Here is a 21,677-nt window from a genome sequence, read left to right as displayed (position 1 = left end):
GTTAGCTCCCGATCCGGATACTAGGGCTCTCGTGAGAACCAGGCTTATCTTAGTAAGCATGAATAAACATGAGGCCCACATGTGTGTGCTGTCTATCTTAGTAAGTATGAATAAAATTAGGCCCACATTTGTGTGCTGTCACTTAGTAAGCCTGAATAAACATGAGGCCCAAGTACATGTGTGTGCTGTTTATCTTAGTAAGCATGAATAAACACGAGGCCAACATGTGTGTGCTGATTGTCTTAGTAAGCATGAATAAACACGAGGCCCACGTGTGTACTGTTTCACTTAGTAAGCATGAATAAACATGAGGCCCACATGTGTGTGCTGCTTGTGGCTATGTTCTCACACAGCAGCTAACGGTTAGCAGGATCAGGATCCTGCTAACCGTTAGCTGCCGTGCGTCCATGCGAGAAAATCCCGAACCGGATACCAACAATATGATGATCGAATCACTGGCCAATAACAAACTGGAAATTGTAAACGCGTACTTGTGATTGGTTGATGATAGACACGCCCTCAACTTGCTAACCGATAGAGCTTGCTAACCGTTAGCGTATCCGGATACCGCTAACGGTTAGCGCTAACCGATCGGGCGTTCTCACGCAGGTGCTAACGGTTAGCGCTAACGGTTAGCTCCCGATCCGGATACTAGGGCTCTCGTGAGAACCAGGCTTATCTTAGTAAGCATGAATAAACATGAGGCCCACTGTGTGTGCTGTTTATCTTAAGAATGAATAAACATGAGGCCCACATGTATGTGCTGTTTATAAACGAAACAAACGTATGTGTGCTGTTTATCTTAAGCATAGACATGAGGCCCACGTGTGTGTGCTGTTTATCTTAAGCATGAATAAACATGAGGCCCACATGTATGTGCTATTTATAAACGAAACCAACACCTCAGTCCACATTTTCACAATTTATGTAACGAAACTAAATAATATTTTAAAATTAAGTAATAAGCGATGTAAAATGTATAAAAAGTAAATTAGCGAACTGGCATTGACTAGTAGTTATCTGGAACGCCAGACACTCGCCCGAGTGGGTGAATTGCCTTTATTTGTAATTGATTTCTTGTTTTTTTTTTTCTTTCTTTCTTGTCTCTGTTTCCTCCACCCTGCATATGCCTAATTAAGCCATGACCTGGGTTTTTTGTGACATTCTTTTATTGTGTTTTCTTTAATAAAGAATTATTTTATATAGGCCTATATACGTGCTGTGTAGGTCTAGGCCTAACATACGTGCTGCGTAGGACGTCTAGCCGTGCTGGTTAGGTTGAGGCCTAACATTGTGCTGCCGTAAAAGAAAATATGAGACTTACCCGTGCCCACGTTCCAGACAACGATCAAAACCTGCAGAAAAATAGAGATTTTGAAAATGATATGATATATGAACAAGATATTGATATATGAAAAATGATATGATATATCAAAAAATGGTATGATAGGCCTGTATAAAATGTATATAAAAAAATATAGGCATATATGATATATGAAAATAATATGGACAATGATATGAAACAATATTATTTTTATTATAATGGTTATTATTATTGTTTTATTATTATTACCACTTTTATTTATTTATTTGTTCGCTTGCCCTCGCTCCCGCCCGTCCGTCCGTCCATTCAACCATCCATCCATTATTTAGGCCTATATAATTATATTTAATTGAATTTGGTATATATCAGAAGTTATACAATCGGCAGCCAAGGCTGAAATCATTGCATTTACAAATACATATTCTGTAAATATTACAAAATATTATGTACAGAATCAAAAACTATAATAAGAATGGAAAAACATAAAATATACGTAAAAAGCAATAATTATTACATTGATAATTGCCAAATAAATTACAACACCTAAAATTTCATTGATTAAAACTAATTACGACGTGAAAAAATATTTGAAATTTTAATTTACTATTCTAACGTTATACTTGATCAAAATGATTAACAACTTGATTTGAGTTATTATTAATATTATTTGAGTTATTACTATAAATATTAATAATAATCTATACAACAAAACTTACCCAAATAAATAGCATCCTGATGACGCAGACAACACAATTACTCAGCTACAAAAGTGTTATTTCCAATGAACCTGAACTTACCACGTTAAGTACCTAAACGCCTCATTGATTAAGAAACAGCGTTTCAACAGATCGATAATTTATTTATTTTTTATCTATCTATCTATTTTTAGAACAACAATAGGATATTGATTATTGACGATTATATTCCAGGCGGTATCTGAAATCTTAAGACTAAGCTAAATATATCATATCATTGATCCAAATTTTGCTAATACATAATCGTACACTATCGGATAAATTGATGTTAATCAAGCGGAGTAAACTTATTGAAAATTCTTTAGGGAATTTATTTGACAAACTATTTGTTCGAAAAATAATTGCTTATTGAATTTGAATTTTGATCACTGTTGCTATGGTTATTGACACTGTTTTGCTGCCATAAGTTGCAATCGATGTAGGCCTAAGCGCATTGCTAACAACAACTCCATAGCTCCGATGAGGAGCTCTGAATACCCGGCTGATTGATTAATAGGCCTAGATATTTTTTGTGCTTATTGCGTAATAGGCCTAGATCTTTTTTGAATGGGCGACCGTTAGGACCAATATATTCTACTACCTCTATAATACCATGGAGGAAATATTAAGAATTCCTCCATGGTTATACTGCCCTCATCGGAGCTTTGGAGTGCGGGACCTTGTTTTTTATTATCTTTTTCATCCAATTGTAAATTTGTTTTTTTTTTTATATCTATTATATCTTTTATTTCTATCTTTTTAATTCAAATTGTAAATGTTCTAACTTTTTTTAAATATTTATTTGTTAATTGTAATTTTCATATTTTTATGTTGCAATTTTAATATCTATTTTTTGTAAAATAACATTCGATTTGACCTTAAGATTTGACCTTGTTATTATTTCGATATAATTTTGAATTCTGATAAAATAATAATATTAATAATAATAACTAGCTATGTTTTAAAGTAGGCTAAATTTCCACTTAAATTATGAGAGGGCGGTAGATTAATAATAGATGTTTCACTTTTAATATTCTAATATTTTTCTACAATACTGTAGTCAAAACACTTTTTCATTTACCAGAAATCAGATTAATAAGTTTATTTTTAAATTATTTTAGGGAATAGTCCATCCAATAAAATAGACTTTCTTAATTATTATGTTAATTTTATATTTTGTATTGCAATAAAACACAATGAAATATAATAATTTAAAGAGAGATATCTTTCATGAAATATTTAGCTTGTGACAAGATTGATAGATCTCTGCGCGACGTATCAAGAAGTTGAAATGAAAGCAGGGTTGGCGCCAGGATTTTCCCCATGGGAGGGGTAGGGGTGAGTGGGGATGTTTCCGACGGGGACCGATGCCCCCGACGAGGGATCAGATTTCCCCGACGAAAGCAAAGTGAAGGTTTTCGAGCCGCGATTGAAAGGTTCCGAAAGTAATTCAGGAGGCGAAGCCCCCGGAAATTTTGACCGCTAAAAAAATATGGACTAAGTAATTTTATTCAAAACGTTACAACAAATAGAGAAATGTTGAACTGCAGGCAGTTTCACAATGTTCTCATGGGGAACAGTGCCTTGTTCAATCTCATACTGTACGTTGAGGCACCGCCTTCAATGCAAGCCCAACTGCAGAATCCCTTTGTATGCCGTCTGTGCGCTGTCTCTTATACACATCTAGATGTGTATAAGAGACAGCTACTAGTCATTATGATCAAATAATTATTAATCTCTGTGATGACTGAAGGGTACAAAATACAAGCCTAACCGACCCCCAGGATAAGTTTCCACACTTTTTGCTAAAATATAATTGTTTTCCTGAGGATTCCTGAACAATCAAACCTATTATTATTATAATTATTATAATTATTATTATTATTATTGTTATTATTATTACTATTATTATTATTATTATTGTTATTATTATTATTATTATTATTATTACTATTATTATTATTATCGTTATTATTATTATTATTATTATTACAATTATTATTATTATTATTATTATTATTATTAAATACGGTACGTTATGAGTAAGTTAGGGCACATGAAGCTTTAACAAATTTGTTTTGATTTTTTGCTTCGTGATAACAATGTTCCTAGACAAAATTAATTGAGTTATTGGTGGTTGGCCATGAAGATTGTAAAGTCAACAGAAAACAAGAACATTCCGACAGACAGATCCTGTCTAAGAAATTATGGTTATTGCTGCTTGAACAAGTTGCAAAGAAGTTCTTTTTGCTGTTCAACTTCACTATGCTGCTGCTGTGACAGCTCTGAAAAATAAAGTAGCGCCCTCTGTTGATGATGTGATGTTGTGTCTGGTCTCTGCACACCTTGTTGGCCGGCTGGGTTTTTTGATTGCACGGACGGCACGGCAGTAAGTTTTCCGAACTTGGCAGATTTTTTTTTTCGTTTTTATTGGAATAGGAGGATTAATTCGAAATGCCGGTTTTCCACACAAAACTTATTGAGTCTATTTTGGACCCGGTTGCCCAACAGGTAGGTCTATGACTTTACAATGCAATGTAGTACATGGTTTATATTTACGATACTATTATTGTAGGCTAGCCTAACCTAGGCCCGCCGCCTACCCTAAGGCTAGGCCCTAGGCCTACTGTAGGCTAGGAGGACATTATTGTGAACCTTCCAACCCGGACTGTGTTCTGCATTGATGAAGTAGCCTAGGCCTAGTTTACAGTACATCGCGGCCGAACTGATTCACTGCTGAAACCGCCCACCAATATATTTTGGTCGCGTTATGATGGTCTACTTAGGCCTAGCCTAGCCTAGGCCTAGTTGGTCTAGCCTACACGAAATGATAAATTATATAAAATGCCTTTTTCACAGAAATAAAATTATATTCACAGTCTGAGAGTGCAATTTCTGGCTATCTAGTCTCCAGGCTAGGCCTAGATTAAGGAGGTGCCATAATCACAAATTTTCTTATAATAAATGTTTTATACAATGAAACAATGTGTAACAAGAAATTAATTTACAGACGAACTAAGTATTATCATTTAATTACAATGTATTACGCTTATTTTGTCAAATCACGATACAAAATTAAAACTCAATTGTGCCAAAAACGACATTAAAATAGGCTATGGACACTCACACCCCTACTGGGGGCCGTCTGCGGCCCCCTGGCTCCAGCGCCTGTCTCGGGGGCCTTCGGCCGCTTCGTTTACAGTACACCAATGATCCTTTGTAGTTCCGCATTAACAAATTTCGCAACCCCCAGATGGGAACCACCCGACGCCCCTAAACAATGTTGTACAGTACTTAGATATACTGTAGCCTATCCTTTGTGAACATTTTAAAAAGATGGGAACCACCCTACGTCCCTAAACAATGATGTACAATACAGACTTACTCTTATCCTTTGCGAACATTTTAAAAAGAAAAAACTATGTTGATACAACCCTCCGTCATGTTTTTAAGTAATATGAGATATCCCCGAAAGTATGGCTGACACGCTATGTTATTTCTGTTTGTTACGCTTCGTTGCATTGTTTGTCATCGATCAAAGATTTCTACCAGGGGTCTCGCCAGCTATACTTAAGCGTGGCGGGACCACCATGCTTGGGCGAATGAACGAAATGACCGCCACGCTTGGGCAAAATAAGCAAAGAGTGCACCACGCTTAAAATATTAGTTCTGCTACGCTAAAAAAATATGGACTAAGTAATTTTATTCAAAACGTTACAACAATAAATAGAGAAATGTTGAACTGCAGGCAGTTTCACAATGTTCTCATGGGGAACAGTGCCTTGTTCAATCTCATACTGTACGTTGAGGCACCGCCTTCAATGCAAGCCCAACTGCAGAATCCCTTTGTATGCCGTCTGTGCGTGCAAGTAGGTACCTGTGAACTGATTGACGTCCCTGGTCGGCTAGTATGTACAGTAGGGTGCATTCAGTACAGTTACATGCATGCCGATTACAAGTCAGTGAAGTGTCTGTTTTTTTATGAACGGTGATTGATAAATTAACATTTAGGCCTATTAATTGAAACACGGTTTTTATACAGACTCTCGGCTGGGTATTCGAAGGAAAACATCTTTGTATTTAACAGATTCCATCTTGTAGGTACTAGTTTTGATGAATTGTTTCCGTTTCTTCTAATGAAAGTGTACAGTACATATATTGTTTGCATTAATAAATGAAATTCAGTAGCGGATCAAGAATTTTTCAAATGGGGGGGGGGGCACAACAGTTTCAGAATAGGTAAGTGAGTATCACAACATAGATTTGCATTGCAATTTTTAAAATTTAGTGGACATTTTTTTTTTTATACAGTACAGTATGTTGTATACAACTGATTTTTCTAAGAAGACATAAAAAGCATTTTAACCAAAAATTTGTGAGAGCCTGTTAATGAGATACAGATTTTTGAATATTAAAAAACTGGGGGAGAGTGGGGTTGGGGGAGGTTAAAAATGGTTAAGCCCCTTTTTTCCCCATTTTTTAAATATTAATAAATCTGTAGCCTGTCTCATTGACAGTATAATAATAATACATACTCAAGTATCGAAATGCACGCCATCATGTCGGATTCGTTTCGACATCAATTATGTCATTGACCGCGTCTCCAAGTTTTTCATCAAATATGTTTTTTATGTCTTAGAAAAATCAGTTGTACAACATATCAAAAGAATATTTTGCTCTGGAACCACAGAGAGGCTATAAATATTCAGTCAAAAACCATTCAGATTCAAACCATTCCTGAGTTGTTATTCAATCACCTCTGTATAATTTTGTTTTTCCTCCTCAATCTGACTTTAAAGTGTAACATGGCCAATTTGAATAGACTTAATTAAAAGTATATATTCCTCAGACTGTGAAATAAGGCTTGCTTGGGGAATATTAGGCCTGGTAGCTAATTCCGTCCTCACATTTTGGAAAGTAAGGGTCGATTTCCACATAGTTACAGTATTTCAAAAAATTGGGCCTTGGCTATCTCTTAATACAACCAAATTAAGCAGTACATTAGTTATGGTTCTGCAAACTTATTTTCCTAGCAAGTTTCCTCGATTCCTTGATTTTTGAGATATTATCCACACTACAGTAATTAAAATACTTTACACTTCGGTGTGGTATTGTTATTGGCATTTAACTTAAAGGTTTACCAGTTAGTCAGTGACCTAATTTTTATCTTCATTTAATTTTGTTGCCATGCTCATGATAGTCATGAATTCCAACTTTCCACATCTCTTCCTCAGCAGCACAGACAGACCCCATTTTATTGATATGCTGTGTCAACAGTAATTCCAGTACAAATAAAAAGATTCACAGGAAGAAGCTTGTACTGTAACTTGAGTTAACCATGGACTTACATACCAGGGATTCCAATACAAAAATAAGGCATCACTGGAATACCTAGCCAGCCAATCATATCATAGATAGGTTAAAGGTCATGGACTCAGTTGTTATGGATACATTAAATTGTTTCTGTACGATTCATCCTCCCACTCAGCAAATTTTCTACTTTCCTTTCTTTAGAAGTTCTCTCCTGGTTGAGTTTGTATATTTTACTGTATATTTTCGATTTTTAGTAAGATGATCGTGAGTGGAGAGAAATTTTAGTATTATACTGAGATGGGCTCATTTGAAAGCAAAAAAAATTGTAACTGAAATGAAAACATGTTTTAAAATATTCATTTTATTCAATTCACTTTTTTATGAATCTTGGGAGGGTTTGGTTTGTTTTTTTCTTTGTATCAATATTACCTACTGTACATTTATAAAATTGGAATAACTAGTACAATTAAAGGAATGGATGGCCCAGGCTTCTATGGACATGTATTTGAATAATTATTAATTCAGTATTCAAATTTAAATTTAATGACTCTCTGTGTATCATCAAACTCAACCCCGCCCTCATAAAATTTTAGAGCCTCATGAACAATTAATATTGCTATAAAAAAAAATTTCCATGGAAAATATAAATACTGTAAATGAATATCAGAAAGATTGATTGTCGAAGCCTAAGAAGAGGTGGAAACATGCTGTAGATGAACTCATAAAACATTCCCTTTACTACTTTAATTTAAAAAAAATGTTTGTATTCCAGCCTATAGTATTTACCACTAGTATAGAATAGTAAAGTAACAAATAGTAAATAGTCGGACAAAAAAATAATTTCAAATCCCAAACGTGAAACTAAACAATTAATTTTATTTGGCCTAATGCTAGACCTGCCCGTGGAGAACTTAAGAATAATGAGAACAAGAGCATTTGTCCTAGTATTTTGATTATTGTAAAGTAATTTGAAATTCAATCATTGCCGTCTACATGATTTGAATACTTGTCAAAAATTTATCGCATGGGTTAATGAGGAATTATTATTCATTTGCATCCTGATTCCTAATTTGGTATTAGCCTCTTTGTGAAATTTAAGACATGTTAACCTTAAAAACTCCCCTGCAAAGGAATTAAAGGCCAATACAAATACTCCCACACACCATGCACACACAATCTTTTATTTTAATATTTGGATTGTCCTCTTTTTTACAATTTTACAATCATAGCTTACATTTAAACCACTCAAGCTCAGCTTTCTCGTAATTAATGATCATAATGTTTAACTCCATGTGTCGGTATAGGTACTACAGTATAATATTATTTATTACATTTTCAATGTAACTATTGATCATTACAATAAAGTCTGGGATTAAACTAATGTTCTTAATGTATTGGCCCTGCAAAGTGAAGTGATACTTTTGGCATCATAGTTTAATTGCTATACAGGTACTTACGGCAAATGCATACCGGTACATACAGTACAAAACATTTAATCATTGACAGCTGATGGCTCAATTTGGGATTCAATTTACAAAGTTTTACAACAAATGCAAAAAAACATATGAGGTCAAATTACTGTAATGTTTAATCAACCACTACAGGGTATGTGTATTGACGTAATATATTGTCCATTTTGAATTTCTTCTTTCTTGTTTGATGTTTGGGCTGCAAACATGTTATAAAAACTTCGTTCCTTCTTGGCTTTGCCCTCCTGTATTTGAAGAAATAAATGTATTACTATTATAATATTAATATTATTAAAACTTTCACCTATAGAAGCTCATATCTTTTGAATAAATTATGATGATATTACTAAAAACTAAACTTGTAAAATTGGTCATATAATCATGATCTGGAACTGTATAATTAAAGTACCATTCTTTCCCAAATCATTGACACTGTAAGACATTCACAGCAATAACCACTCACATAGAAAAACACCTTGTTTACATGGAATGTTGACAGAGAGCTACTAGTTTAGTGATGAGGTTTTTACCATATATGGTCAAGATATATAGCAAGTATACTATAGAATAGGCAGTGCTTATAGCAAGAGAATATATTTTTAGCTTTCTACGATATTTACAATTTAAATGAAATTAGAACAGAATACGCCCATTGTGGCATTTAACAAGTGAGTGGGGCATGGAGCCAAAAATTTAAAGGGAATGACTTTAAAAATGTTGTACTTATAATTTCTTTATATTTGGTGTTTTTACTTTTATATTTTAGCAGTTTTTCTAAATAATATAATTTCCATATTGTTAATTTTCTTACTGTAGATTTCACAATTGGTTATCCTTCACGAGCAAGCGGAAGATGGCGCTGCAATGCCTGACCTCACGCAGCCAGTCAGTGCTGTCGCCAAAGCTGTCGGCAACTTGGTTCAGGTATTAACCTATATCATTTAATTATACTGTAACAACTTTCAGGTTGATTTCAAGTTGGTTGTGGTGCCAATGATGATTATTATACTTATAACAATTATAATTGACTTTTAACTGTTGATAAAGCAAATCATAGGGCTTTTCCTCATTAGCCAATTGAATGAGAGTTTACATTAATGCTTGAAATGAATGTGTAAGATCTAGAATTTTATGTTTAGGTACTTTGTCAATATAATGCTGTACCTACAGTACCAAGAATTAAATTTTGGTCACTATGCTAAAGTCAGAGTTCAAACAATTACACCACAGGACTTCGGCAAATGAAGTTATGTGGTGTTTGTATTCTTTCGTGAAATAATTGTTGATGGATTTCATAGGAAAATTTCATTGAACCTACAGTAACTTATAGTTTGAACACTGAATTAAAACTATGTAAATCGTGTTAATCTAATATTAAATTAAGAGATTGAATGTAAAAATATATGGAATTTAATGTAACTAAATATTCAGGGGTGGATCCAGAGATGTTGAAAGGGGTGGCCGGTTGAGAGACAACAGTACCCTAGGGGGTCTGGGAGCATGCTCAAGACATTTTCGTTTTCTAGATGTTTGGAAATAATCCCTGAGACATTTTTGGGCTATCAATAATTTCTTTTCCTTTTATTATTTTTTATTTTGACTTCCCAAAAGGGGCCCGGAGGCCTACTCGCCCTCCCTCACCCCCTAAATCCTCCTCTGCTATTTTTGCTGCTGCCATCACATAAAATTTATAATATCTTTGCTCCTTCTTGGCTTTGCCATCATTTACTATCTGTGTCATAGAAGGCAACAGAGAGCTTTCTATTTGGTCGACAGCGCGACGCTAGAACGGAATCACTCATGCGTGACCATCCTCCTGGGCGTCCTACGTTCTCTGCACACGTAGATTTGGCCAAATTGCGTACTAGAATCCACACAACGAGGAGAACTTGCACAAATGACTTTTAGTGACGTCATTACATTCTACGTCCTACAATCGTTGTGCAATTGAAAAGCTCTTAATAATAATTAAGAGGACACACTCCTGAATACAGTAGGGGTTGGCTAGTGTTAAAAGCTTTCCCAGTTTTTTGGCTGCAAAAATATTCCCTTAAAGGGTGTCCCCTTAATAGGGGTGTCTCAAAGGAGGGTTTTACTACATGGTCAAATGTTTTCTGATTTAGGTTGGCCGGCAGACAAGTGCTACGTCTACAGACAAGGTCCTCCAGGAGGAAATGCCAGTTGCTTTAGATAGAGTGGAGAATGCCAGCATTAGTCTGATTCAAGCGGCAAAGACACTCAGACAGGAACCTCTGTCAAGGAGTGCAAGGGATATACTCATCAATGGAGCTCGAGGTAAAATTCTGTCAACTATAAAAGTTTATTTGACAAAAACATGTGACATGCTTAAATATGGTCATGATGACATCACATCATGACCATATATAGGTAAATCATGAATATATATGGACATACAACAGCTTTTTTTCAAGGAAATTGTGATATTCTGGATAGATTTAGCAGAGAACTATTAATAAATATGGATAGCTTTCTTTTTTTTGCTTCCCATGTACTAAACTTTTACAGTACTTCCTACGTATGCTAAAACCTTGGGGTAAGATGACCAAGATATGGCATAAATTTATTATGACTAAAACAGGTTTTCAACATTTTTACAATCAAAACGTTTAAAATGTTAAAAATATTGCTTACAGCTTAACAAAACACAAAAATAATGACTAATTTGTTATAAACATACATTACAACCCTATTAATTTTTGTCTCTACTTGTAGGAATTCTTGGTGGGACCTCTGCATTGCTGTTGTCGTTAGACCAGGCTGAAGTCCGTAAAATTATTCGCATTTGCAAAGGTGTCCAGGAGTATTTGGCTGTGGCCGAGGTAGTCGAAGGCATGGAGGATTTGATAGTTTATGTCAAGGTAACTGCATGTGTGGCTTCAATATTTTTATATTATAATACATTTTTTGAACTATTTTATTATGGTTGCCCTTTAACTTTTTATTAAAAATCTTTATAAATTTTTATAAATTTAAACATCATTGGCAGTATTAACTGTAGTTTTAGTTCGTCTAGGGATACAAAGTTTATTTTGTACTGTTTTCTGTATGTAAAGCCAGGCAGTAACTGCGCCCGATGGTCATTCGGTTGACGCGATTTTATGTAGAACGCAACGCCATGACGCGCGCGCAATGGATCGTTTTTAATGAAGATCCACCAACAATCAGCATACAGCATCAAATCGTCTAGCGCTCTCACAGGGTGCGGGGTTGGATTCGTCTGCTAATGGTCACACGACGCGGTGAGTGCCCGGCCTAAGAATATGTGTATCATGAGCATTGCGTGTATGTAGCCTTTTGAATTACAGTTTTATAAAGGTATAATCTTGAGTCTACTCACTTCATAATATTATGCAAATTTAGTTTCTCTTTCGATTGTAATGGAAATCGAAGGCAAGAAAGCCATTTCTAGGCATACTTATATGCCATGTAATACTTGCTGTTACCTTTGAGACATAGCAGTTCATAACATGTCAACAATACAAGCGACCAACCACAAGTTCAACAGCTAGAATTGAAACCATACACCAAACCGTCTTTCCAAAGAGAATCAAAACTGCTACACCAAACCACCTTTCCTAAAGGAATTTAAACTGCTACACCAAACTGCCTTTCCCAAAGGAATTGAAATTGTTACACCAAACTGCCTTTGCCAAGGGAATCAAAACCACTGAATAAACCACCTTTACCTTTGTGTGTGTGTGCTGAACCGTGGAGATCTCTAGGTCTCCGGTTCAATTCCCATTACTGCCTCTCCTTGTGTTTCAGCTGGAGTCCTGAAATACAAGTTACAATAGCGCACCGTCTTTCAGAGGTGATGTTTAAGACGTTGGTCCCGTACGCATTTATGGCCCATGTGCATGTTACCGCAGTACACTCTTGGGAAAAGAGTAGGGGATTGTCTCCCAGTGTACTGCCCAATCACCACCAGAAGGAACCCACTGGAAGTAAGTCTTCTTCTAGACTTTCGTGGGCTATCCTTGGTGTTTCCACCGAATAAATCCAATCCAATCTAAGGGACAGCGGTAATTTTAAAATTACTTTATGCTTGAATTTCACCCTACAATTATCAAGAACTTTTAATAATGGTATGTAATGTTTATTATAGAATCTGACACCAGGCATGACACAGATGGTGAAAATGGTAGATGGCAGACAGGCGGAGCTGACGCATCAAGTTCATCGTAACATGCTCATTGCCTCCAAAGACAAGATCAAAAATCTTCTTCCAGTGCTCATCTCGAGCATCAAAATATTTGTCACAACCATCCAATCACGTAAGAGCATTGAGATATTTGTTACATGTTTCTCTTTTGTGCTGACTATTTAGGTACATTCAGTACAGCGTTCAGCCCCTTAACCTTCAGGTCGAGGGTTGGAACCTTTGCTGTGCATTTTGGTTTTGTCCTGCGACAATGCACTTAAGTTTGTTTATCCAGGAGTATCGCTATATTTACTGGGTTAAAAAAGCCGTGTGGAAAGAAACTGGCCACCCTACCACACAATGCCGAGTCTTAGTACGATGGGTTCCTGACAGCTCATTCCCATATGTTCTGTAATAGATATAGGACTACTTTTACCTTTAACAACACATCCATGGTAAATACCTCTCACCACCCTCCAATGTGGACTTTCAGATATCTGTGTTCCAGATATTTATCGACTACATAATGACTCTCTGTATTATAATTATTTAGATAAATAATTAATGAGGAAAATAATGATGGTGGTGGTAATAATGATGTTAATATTTTTACGAAGATGATAATATTGAAAATGTTAACAGTAAACTACAATATAATAATTGGTAAAATATAATTTTTGTTTCTTAGCTGGAAAGCGTGGCCTTGACGAAGCTGCTTCCAATCGTTTGTACGTTGTCAGTCAGATGTACCTTGAAATCGAAGAAATAATCCGTGTTCTCCAATTAACAACCTATGATGAGGATGACTGGAACGTAGATGATTTGACAGTGATGAAGAAAGCAGCTGGCAACATTACAGCAAGGTTAAAGGGAGCCAAAGACTGGCTTAGTAACCCAAACAGCGCCCCCGGTGGTATAGGTTAGTATTTGCTTACAGTCCTTGTGCCTAAAGGATTGATAGTGTAGAAATTCTAATTTGTTATTGTTTATTGTGAAGGTAAAGGTCGAACCCTGAAGCTGTGGCTCACATGCCGGAGTGCCCGTCTTTCTTTCCTTGGCGTTTGGGCCAGAATGTGCAAGGCTGTGGTTTGGGGGGTGGGGGGGTTTGCTACTCCTCCCGCACTGCAGTCTGTTTTGCCTTCCCACCATAGTACCAATTTATACTCCTCAGAAAAGGGGGACAATCATAGAAAAAGTGTCTTGCCTAAGGACATAAGCGACTTGCACAGCGAGGGTTTCAAACCCTTGACCTATAATTCAAATTATAGAATATCGTTATTAGATATGTTATATGATCAATAATGATAGTGATAATGATAATAATCATAATTTGTTTTTGAAGGTGAGCAAGCTATTAGAATGATTTTGGAAGATGCGCGTAAAGTTGCAGCCAGATGTGATGACCCGGAGAGTAGTCAAATCCTGAAGCTAGTTGATGACATCAACGTAATGACCAACGAACTAGCAGATCTCAGAGCCAGAGGTCAAGTAAGTAAAAAGCCACAAGAAATGAGATTTTTATTTTGAATTTTTTAATACCAAAAAATATTGTAATATCACTTTCAAGAAAACAGATATAAATAATTGGGTTGATATAAATACGGGAAAGTTACAGTGTTTTGCACAAACAAGTGTGTAAATAAGGAGACCCTGTTCAATTCAACAGTCCTGAATTTTTCTGGGTGGAAAAGTTGGCTATTTGTGCCTGATCAACCAATGGGAATATTTTATTGACAACAGTATTTTAATTAAGAGTGATGTTTTGCCCTACCTGACATGTTATACCTAGTATGTTCCCAAATACTTGCTAAAAAATTTTGCAAGTGATTCAGAAGAGAAACGAACCCATGACCTCCAGATAACTAGCCTGGTGCCATAACCACTAGACCACCGAGCTTGCGCATAGTGACTAGTGTTGAATCCAATCCCCATTTTAATTGTTTCAAGCTGCTTTCTGTCCACATAATCCAAGTAGGCCTGCAAATTCCAATGCTTTTATTCCATGAGGTGACAGTGAGGCTCTGTATTATTATTGTGTTGTGGAAAGATATTAAATCTTGAAGAGGGTGGGGGTGGGGGGTGTGTGCACTGAGAAAAGAAATATATTGCCATTTTGTATAACTACTAAGATATAAGCATGTTCGAACCTTATACGTACAGTATCTTAAATATGTCTAAAATTAAATAATGTGAATGAAATACTAAATACTATCATTTTTTTGTCCCCCTGTAGGGTAACTCGCCACAGGCCCTTCAACTATCTAGAGTTATCACAGAGAAGTTGAATCGTCTTGAGGACCTAGTTGACCACACTGTCAAGAAGGCTGAGAGAAGCGGGGTTCGCAGGCCCGCGTACACTGTCGCCGGAAAGGTCGAGCAGGCTCAGAAGTGGCTAGCCCAACCTGGTGTGGATGATGGTGGTGTTGGTAAGGCTTTTCTACCAGTTGCATTAAATATATTTATTTTATTCTAATTCACCTCAAAATACACAATAGACAACAACAAGCAAGGTGGTGGAAATATGGTGGAAGTACACCTATACTAGTGCATCCATCTGAACATAAAAAACAAAACATAATATCAGTTCAATATTGCTATAAAAGTAAATAATTATTAATTATTATAAATAATACTAGAGAACTTTTTGTCATGTTAAAGATGAGTTTCTTCTTGCCTTCTATGTAATAACTAAAATATATTCTAATGTAGCTAAAATTAAATAAAAATAACGGAATATTTCACTCGTGAATATTTTATTACAGTAAGTTTATGAATTGCATTTACGAGGAAGCTCATCAAGGTGTAAATATATATGTGGCTGAGGATTTGAATACAAACAGGAAGTCTAGAGACATTATTATATGACTATAGGAAGCTAGGCATGTTATTACAGACTTTTAAAGCCATTGACTTTGTAATAACTTCCTATGTTTATTAATAGCATGCAGAATTTAATATTTAAACTCTAAAAAAGAAGAATCATTTCAAAACTGACATATTGAAAAAATAATAAATTACATATTGATGTTTCTGTAAAATTTCATTTATTTAATTTAATTTATTTATCTCAAAACTTTAAAATTGACAATAAAGGAAACAGCAAAGAACAAGTACAGACAATGTGAGACACTACACATCAAAAGTGAACTTAATCACTGTCGAGTGGGGGCCCTTCACAAGAAACAACCAAGTGCTTTACAGAATATACATTTTTTTAAAATATATAAACATTAAAAGTTAAATATTTAAGAAGTTTATTAGTAAAATAGGCATAATTTAAAAGATTTGAAATATTAACATTTTTAGATGGTTCAATAAAATTTACTTTAAAATTCAAATTTAAAATGCTAAGGTGGATTAAAAAAATAAAAGCAATTAAGCTTTTTATCTCCATAGTCAGGTCGGCTAACAGAGAAGAAGTTAACAATTGTAAAAATTCTAAAAAAATATCTATTTAGGCCTTGAGAAAAAAAATGTATTTAAAGTGAAGATGCAAAGTAGCATCTTAGCCCTAAAAGTCAGTTGGCATAGCAAAGGTAATTGGAGAGTATTAAGGTTGAATTCTGATAGGCACAATAGGTTTTTTTTAACTCGATGTACACAAAAAAATGTTTTATGTATTTTAACAGAATTAATTAAGTAATTTTCAAAATTATTGGTAATAATTTTCTCATATATATTTTGTCAACCTCTGTTCACACTCACATTTTATTTGACAAATAAGTGATTTGCCCTTATATGGGTATTGACATAGTCCTGCCCAAATATGGACAAATAACAAATATTTGTCCAGGAATATGATAGTTGACAAAGCAGTACAGTATATATTCATTTATTTATAATTCTCTGCTTTTCCTTAACAACCACCACTTTTATGTTGTTTCACAAGGCCTAAAAGCGATTAAAGGTGTTATTGACGAAGGTCGTCGCCTTGCCAACCACTGCAGCGGACAAGACCAGGAGGAGCTTCTGAGACTCAGCGATGAGACTGAAATATTATCCAATGAGTTGGCAAACTTGTGTGGCAGGGGAATGGTAAGCCACCACCATGTACACTGAGAACATATTTATAAAAATAATGATGATAATTTAGTGTATACTATATATCATAATATTAAAAATTTATAATGATAATTTAATAATATGAAAATTTTGGAGACATATGATTCTTGAAATTTATTAAATCAAATATGAACATATTTTAATAATGGGGTTAAATAACATTTTTAAACATTCCTCATTTTTATTAATAATAGGCAGCACTCTGATATTTATTTTTAGGATGTTGTTTATTATGCTCTGGCAGTTTATGCTGGTTTAGTCAGATGTGTGTGTAGTAAGTAACATAAGTAACACCTCAAAAACCCCCAAATTTCAGGGTAACAGTCCCCAAGCTCAAGCCCTCTCCAGAAGGCTAGCGGACAAGTTGGAACAACTCAAGTACAAGATGGAGGAGATTCTTGTTAAGCAGGTAATATCAATATAATAATGTAACATAAATATAATAATGTAATATAAATATAATGTAATATAAATATAGTAATGTAATATAATAATGTAATATATTGATAATAATGTAGTATAAATTTAATAATGTGGTATAAATGATAGTAATGTGATATATTGATAATAATGTAATATAAATGATGATAATGTAATATAAATGATCATAATGCAATATCAATGTAATAATGTAATATAAATGATAATAATGTAATATAAATGATCATAATATAATATCAATATAATAATGTAATATAAATGATAATAATGTAATATAAATGATCATAATATAATATCAATATAATAATGTAATATAAATGATAATCATGAAAATATGACATACTTGAGATGTGCCCATTTTAGGTGTGACATGACATCACACCCATATATGGGAAGTCACCGATATTTGTCACAGAAAGTATAATAGTGCGGCCAAAGCATTACAGTTGAATTTATTATTTTGACTCTAGGTTCCTAAAGATTCTTGTCTATCTGTCACTAATATTATCTGAATTATTATGATAAACTACTGAAAGATTCTTGTCTATCTCTCACTAATATTATCTGAATTATTATGATAAACTACTGAAAGATTCTTGTCTATCTCTCACTAATATTATCTGAATTATTATGATAAACTACTGAAAGATTCTTGTCTATCTGTCACTAATATTATCTGAATTATTATGATAAACTACTGTAGGTTGCTGTAGATTCATCAATATATTTCATTATTGTCTTGAGCATTTTCACCCCCTAGTTTGCTAAAGATTATTATCTTGTAATTTCCTTTATTATTCTGACCCATTAGTTTGTTAAAGATTTTCTTATAGTTTCTTTGATCATTCTGACCCATAGTTTGCTAAAGATTATCTTTAATATAATTTCCTTTTGTATTCTTACCCTCTATGTTTCCATAGATTATCTTTAATATAATTTCCTTTATTATCCTGACCCACTAGGTTGCTGAAGATTTCATGGACACTGTGACTCCATTAAAACAACTTACTGAAGCAGCTTTGGCACCGGCAGGTAGGACAAATTACAAGATGTGACCAGTGTAGAACTTTAGTTAAAACTGATGATGAGGAAGGTGACAAGGTTTATTAATAATATGTTAATAGTTTGGGACTTACACTTAATACATGATACATTGAGATGATGATGAAAATGATGATGGTGTTCAGTGTGATGATGGTAAATATATTGACAGCGATGGTGTTAGTGACGATGTTAATGATGACAATAACAACAAGTGAAGTTAATGACGATAAACATGATGACAATGTTAGTGACATTAATGTCAAAAAATAGAGCGGTGTCCACACTATCATATTTTTTTGGGACAAATATCTGTGAGTTGTCCATACATGGGCTGATGATGTCATATTACACCCATTATTGGCATAATGTCATAATCACAGGTAGCTGTCACATAAAATTGAATAATGTAAACATAGGTTTAAGACAATGTTATAACATTTTAGCTTTGTGATATTAAACTATTTTTACAGATTATCCAAACCGTGAGCAGAATTACACAACCAAAGCAGAGTTCTTCTTGGAGCGCAGTAACAAGCTGGCAGATACGGCGCGTATGATTGGCCAAGCCGGCGGCTCAAATGATAAGCGACTTGTAGAAGAAATCAATGCTGCCGCCAATCAGGTAAAGAATTCAATATGTATCAGGCCTTCTATATTTCCATTCAATCACACGAAATACCGGTAATTCCTAAATTTTCAACCAGACAAGTAATCTGATCTTTTACATTTGCAATATTAATAAACTAAATTATTACTTACTAGTGCAGCAAGTGTATGTGAAGAAGTAGACTGGATTCTAGTCCCTAAATCTTGTCTTGATCAGAGTAAACTATTAAAGATAAATTGATTTTGGCACCATTGGCATTCCATATTATTTTATGGCATTATACTATATTTTTCCACAAATTCAACAACATAAAATGTTTCTCGATATAAACAGATGCTGGAGGTACTCTCTGAAAGGTTTTAACACTAGGAATAATCAATAAGTTAAAGTCTGGTGGCAAGTCTAGTAGAGAAGTTAAAATTCATGTTCAGTCTACTTGTTCAAAACACCTACACAGCATAATAAGGAGCCTAACAAGTACTCTTACAATACGTAAGTGTGTTGGCTATGCAGTCAACATTATTCACCACAAAGGTTATAAAAAATAAACAGTAGCATTATGGGCAATCATTAATGCCAGCAGTTTGGAATTATATATCATGTACTCTACTTGTCAACTTTAACACCTTCTATGCAGGAAATTATTCAGATCATCCTTCCAGAAATTTTCTTTTCTAAACCTATTAGTAATTTCTGTAAGTTATTTAGTAACTGAACACTAATCTTTTGTTTCTGAATACAATCCATACAATGCTTATAGATTTTGACTAGAAGTTTATTAATCAAATTTCTTTTTGTTTTATATTATATAATTATATACAACACAATCACTTTCTGAAATAATTTATCAGCAGGGGCAGTCCGATGTACTCGACCTAGGGGCGGACTCCCTGATTAGAGTGTAAGTGGCGTGGTCTGGTGAAAAGTCACTCAAAATTCCTCGGAAGTGATCCATAGGGAGTTTCAAAAGACTTATACCAATCAATTTTAAAGTCTACTAATATGTAAAAAATTACATATAATTTTATTTTCTCCCCAATGAATTGTTTTTTTCTCCCAGACGGGGGAGCCAGCTCTCCCCAACTGAGGAACTTCTTCCCTCTGCCCACTAGCAAAACCCCGGTTTCTCAGGGTTTTTTTTTTTTTTTTGGTGGTCTTTGGATACAGAATCATTCCAAATCCGAATCACCTCCTATCAAATACCCATTCATGTTCCTGTGTGAAGAGAGAAAAACATGACCACAACCAACAAATGTAACCTCTTGAACTTGTGACCTCTACTTGAAACCACATAGCTTATTTTTATGAGGACTAATTCCTGTGGTGTATGGAAAACAGCACACTTGTTCCAGCTGAAGTGAAATCAATATCAACAAGTATAATATACTAATGATTATAATATTTTTTTTTTTTATAAGCAAAGTCACATATAATTTGCTTTCTTTGTTACAGGTGGATGCCCTTACCCCTCAAGTGATATCAGCCGGCCGTCTTGTTCTCTACCACCCCAATAGTACTGTAAGTATAAACATTCAACATCCAAACTAATCCTTTCATTGGGCTGTAAACTTTGCTCTCCATGCAACATTTGGCCAGTTTGTACATTATTATGTTGATTGATTTCTAATATCATATTTTATGCTAGGCTGCTGTGGAGCACTTTGATCTGTTGAAGAAGGAATGGACCAATAACACCAATAATTTGACCCGACTTGTTGATGATGCAACTGATTCAGTGGAATTTATCAAAGCCTGTGGTTTGTACTAAAATCCATCCTCAAATAAGCAAGACTGACATATACAGTATTATTACATTATATAGTTAAAATATAATTAGAACTATTTACGTACAAATTATCCTTAGTTTAATACATATTTATATTTAAGCACCACCACCAAATTTTTCATGATATATGTACTGATCTGTATAACAAAAAATGTTGAACAATGTTGTCAAAAAATGAATAACCTTTAACCTTTAACCTTTCTTGTAGAGGATGTTATTCGCAAAGAGACCGTTGAAGCAGAGTTTGCCGCTAGTCAGGAACAACCAGTTCCATTTATCAAGAGTACCTCAAAGATTGCCAGGTGTGCCCAGCGTGTTGTCATGGTTGCGCAACAGGAGGCAGACAACTCTGAAGATCCCACGTTTGTCGAGGCAGTAAGCAAAGCCGCTGAGGAACTTGAAACATGTAAGCAATACTATTATTAAACATCACATGGTAACCGTAACCATGGGTTAGGTCAGAACAGATACAAACACAGACTAGATTTGAACTCGTCACTGAGGACGAGTTAGGTGATCCGCCGCACTTTGACCCTCATTAAGATCACGCGGTGCTGATTGAAAAGTGTCATAATATGCTAAAATTTGCTGTAATTAGTTTTTTTTTAAAAGAATAATTTTGAGCATTTTAAAAGATTTCCGCATGTGTACACGTACGTCTTGACGCCCGTGAGCACGGTAATAGCACAAAGAGTGACTTCTGATATGAATAATGTGTCAGGAACACAAAGTATG

General features: G+C 34.7%; 1 protein-coding gene across 5 annotated transcripts in view; it reads left to right on the top strand.

The window, feature by feature from the left end:
- Nucleotides 1-4,399: 4,399 nt before the first annotated feature.
- Nucleotides 4,400-21,677, top strand: part of LOC117119331 (vinculin-like) — a 33,833-nt gene continuing 16,555 nt past the window's right edge. For 3 of the 5 annotated variants that reach the window (XM_033264303.1, XM_033264229.1, XM_033264153.1), the window contains exons 1-15: nucleotides 4,400-4,569; nucleotides 9,657-9,764; nucleotides 10,964-11,135; nucleotides 11,574-11,719; nucleotides 12,967-13,135; nucleotides 13,691-13,921; nucleotides 14,345-14,490; nucleotides 15,236-15,428; nucleotides 16,892-17,037; nucleotides 17,381-17,473; nucleotides 18,468-18,537; nucleotides 19,020-19,171; nucleotides 20,609-20,674; nucleotides 20,802-20,913; nucleotides 21,151-21,348. In XM_033264303.1, coding sequence (XP_033120194.1) covers nucleotides 4,513-4,569; nucleotides 9,657-9,764; nucleotides 10,964-11,135; nucleotides 11,574-11,719; nucleotides 12,967-13,135; nucleotides 13,691-13,921; nucleotides 14,345-14,490; nucleotides 15,236-15,428; nucleotides 16,892-17,037; nucleotides 17,381-17,473; nucleotides 18,468-18,537; nucleotides 19,020-19,171; nucleotides 20,609-20,674; nucleotides 20,802-20,913; nucleotides 21,151-21,348 — 2,059 coding nt within the window. In that variant the 5' untranslated portion in view covers nucleotides 4,400-4,512. The remainder of the gene's footprint in view (nucleotides 4,570-9,656; nucleotides 9,765-10,963; nucleotides 11,136-11,573; nucleotides 11,720-12,966; nucleotides 13,136-13,690; nucleotides 13,922-14,344; nucleotides 14,491-15,235; nucleotides 15,429-16,891; nucleotides 17,038-17,380; nucleotides 17,474-18,467; nucleotides 18,538-19,019; nucleotides 19,172-20,608; nucleotides 20,675-20,801; nucleotides 20,914-21,150; nucleotides 21,349-21,677) is intronic. The other 2 variants (XM_033264420.1, XM_033264356.1) reach the window with 1 other exon arrangement.

Source organism: Anneissia japonica, unplaced genomic scaffold (assembly GCF_011630105.1).
Source record: "Anneissia japonica isolate Jap-2015-1 unplaced genomic scaffold, ASM1163010v1 scaffold287957_len1322810_cov207, whole genome shotgun sequence".
Taxonomy (NCBI): domain Eukaryota; kingdom Metazoa; phylum Echinodermata; class Crinoidea; order Comatulida; family Comatulidae; genus Anneissia; species Anneissia japonica.
The sequence above is the reverse complement of the archived record's forward strand: the minus strand, read 5'-3'. Positions and strand labels throughout refer to the sequence as shown.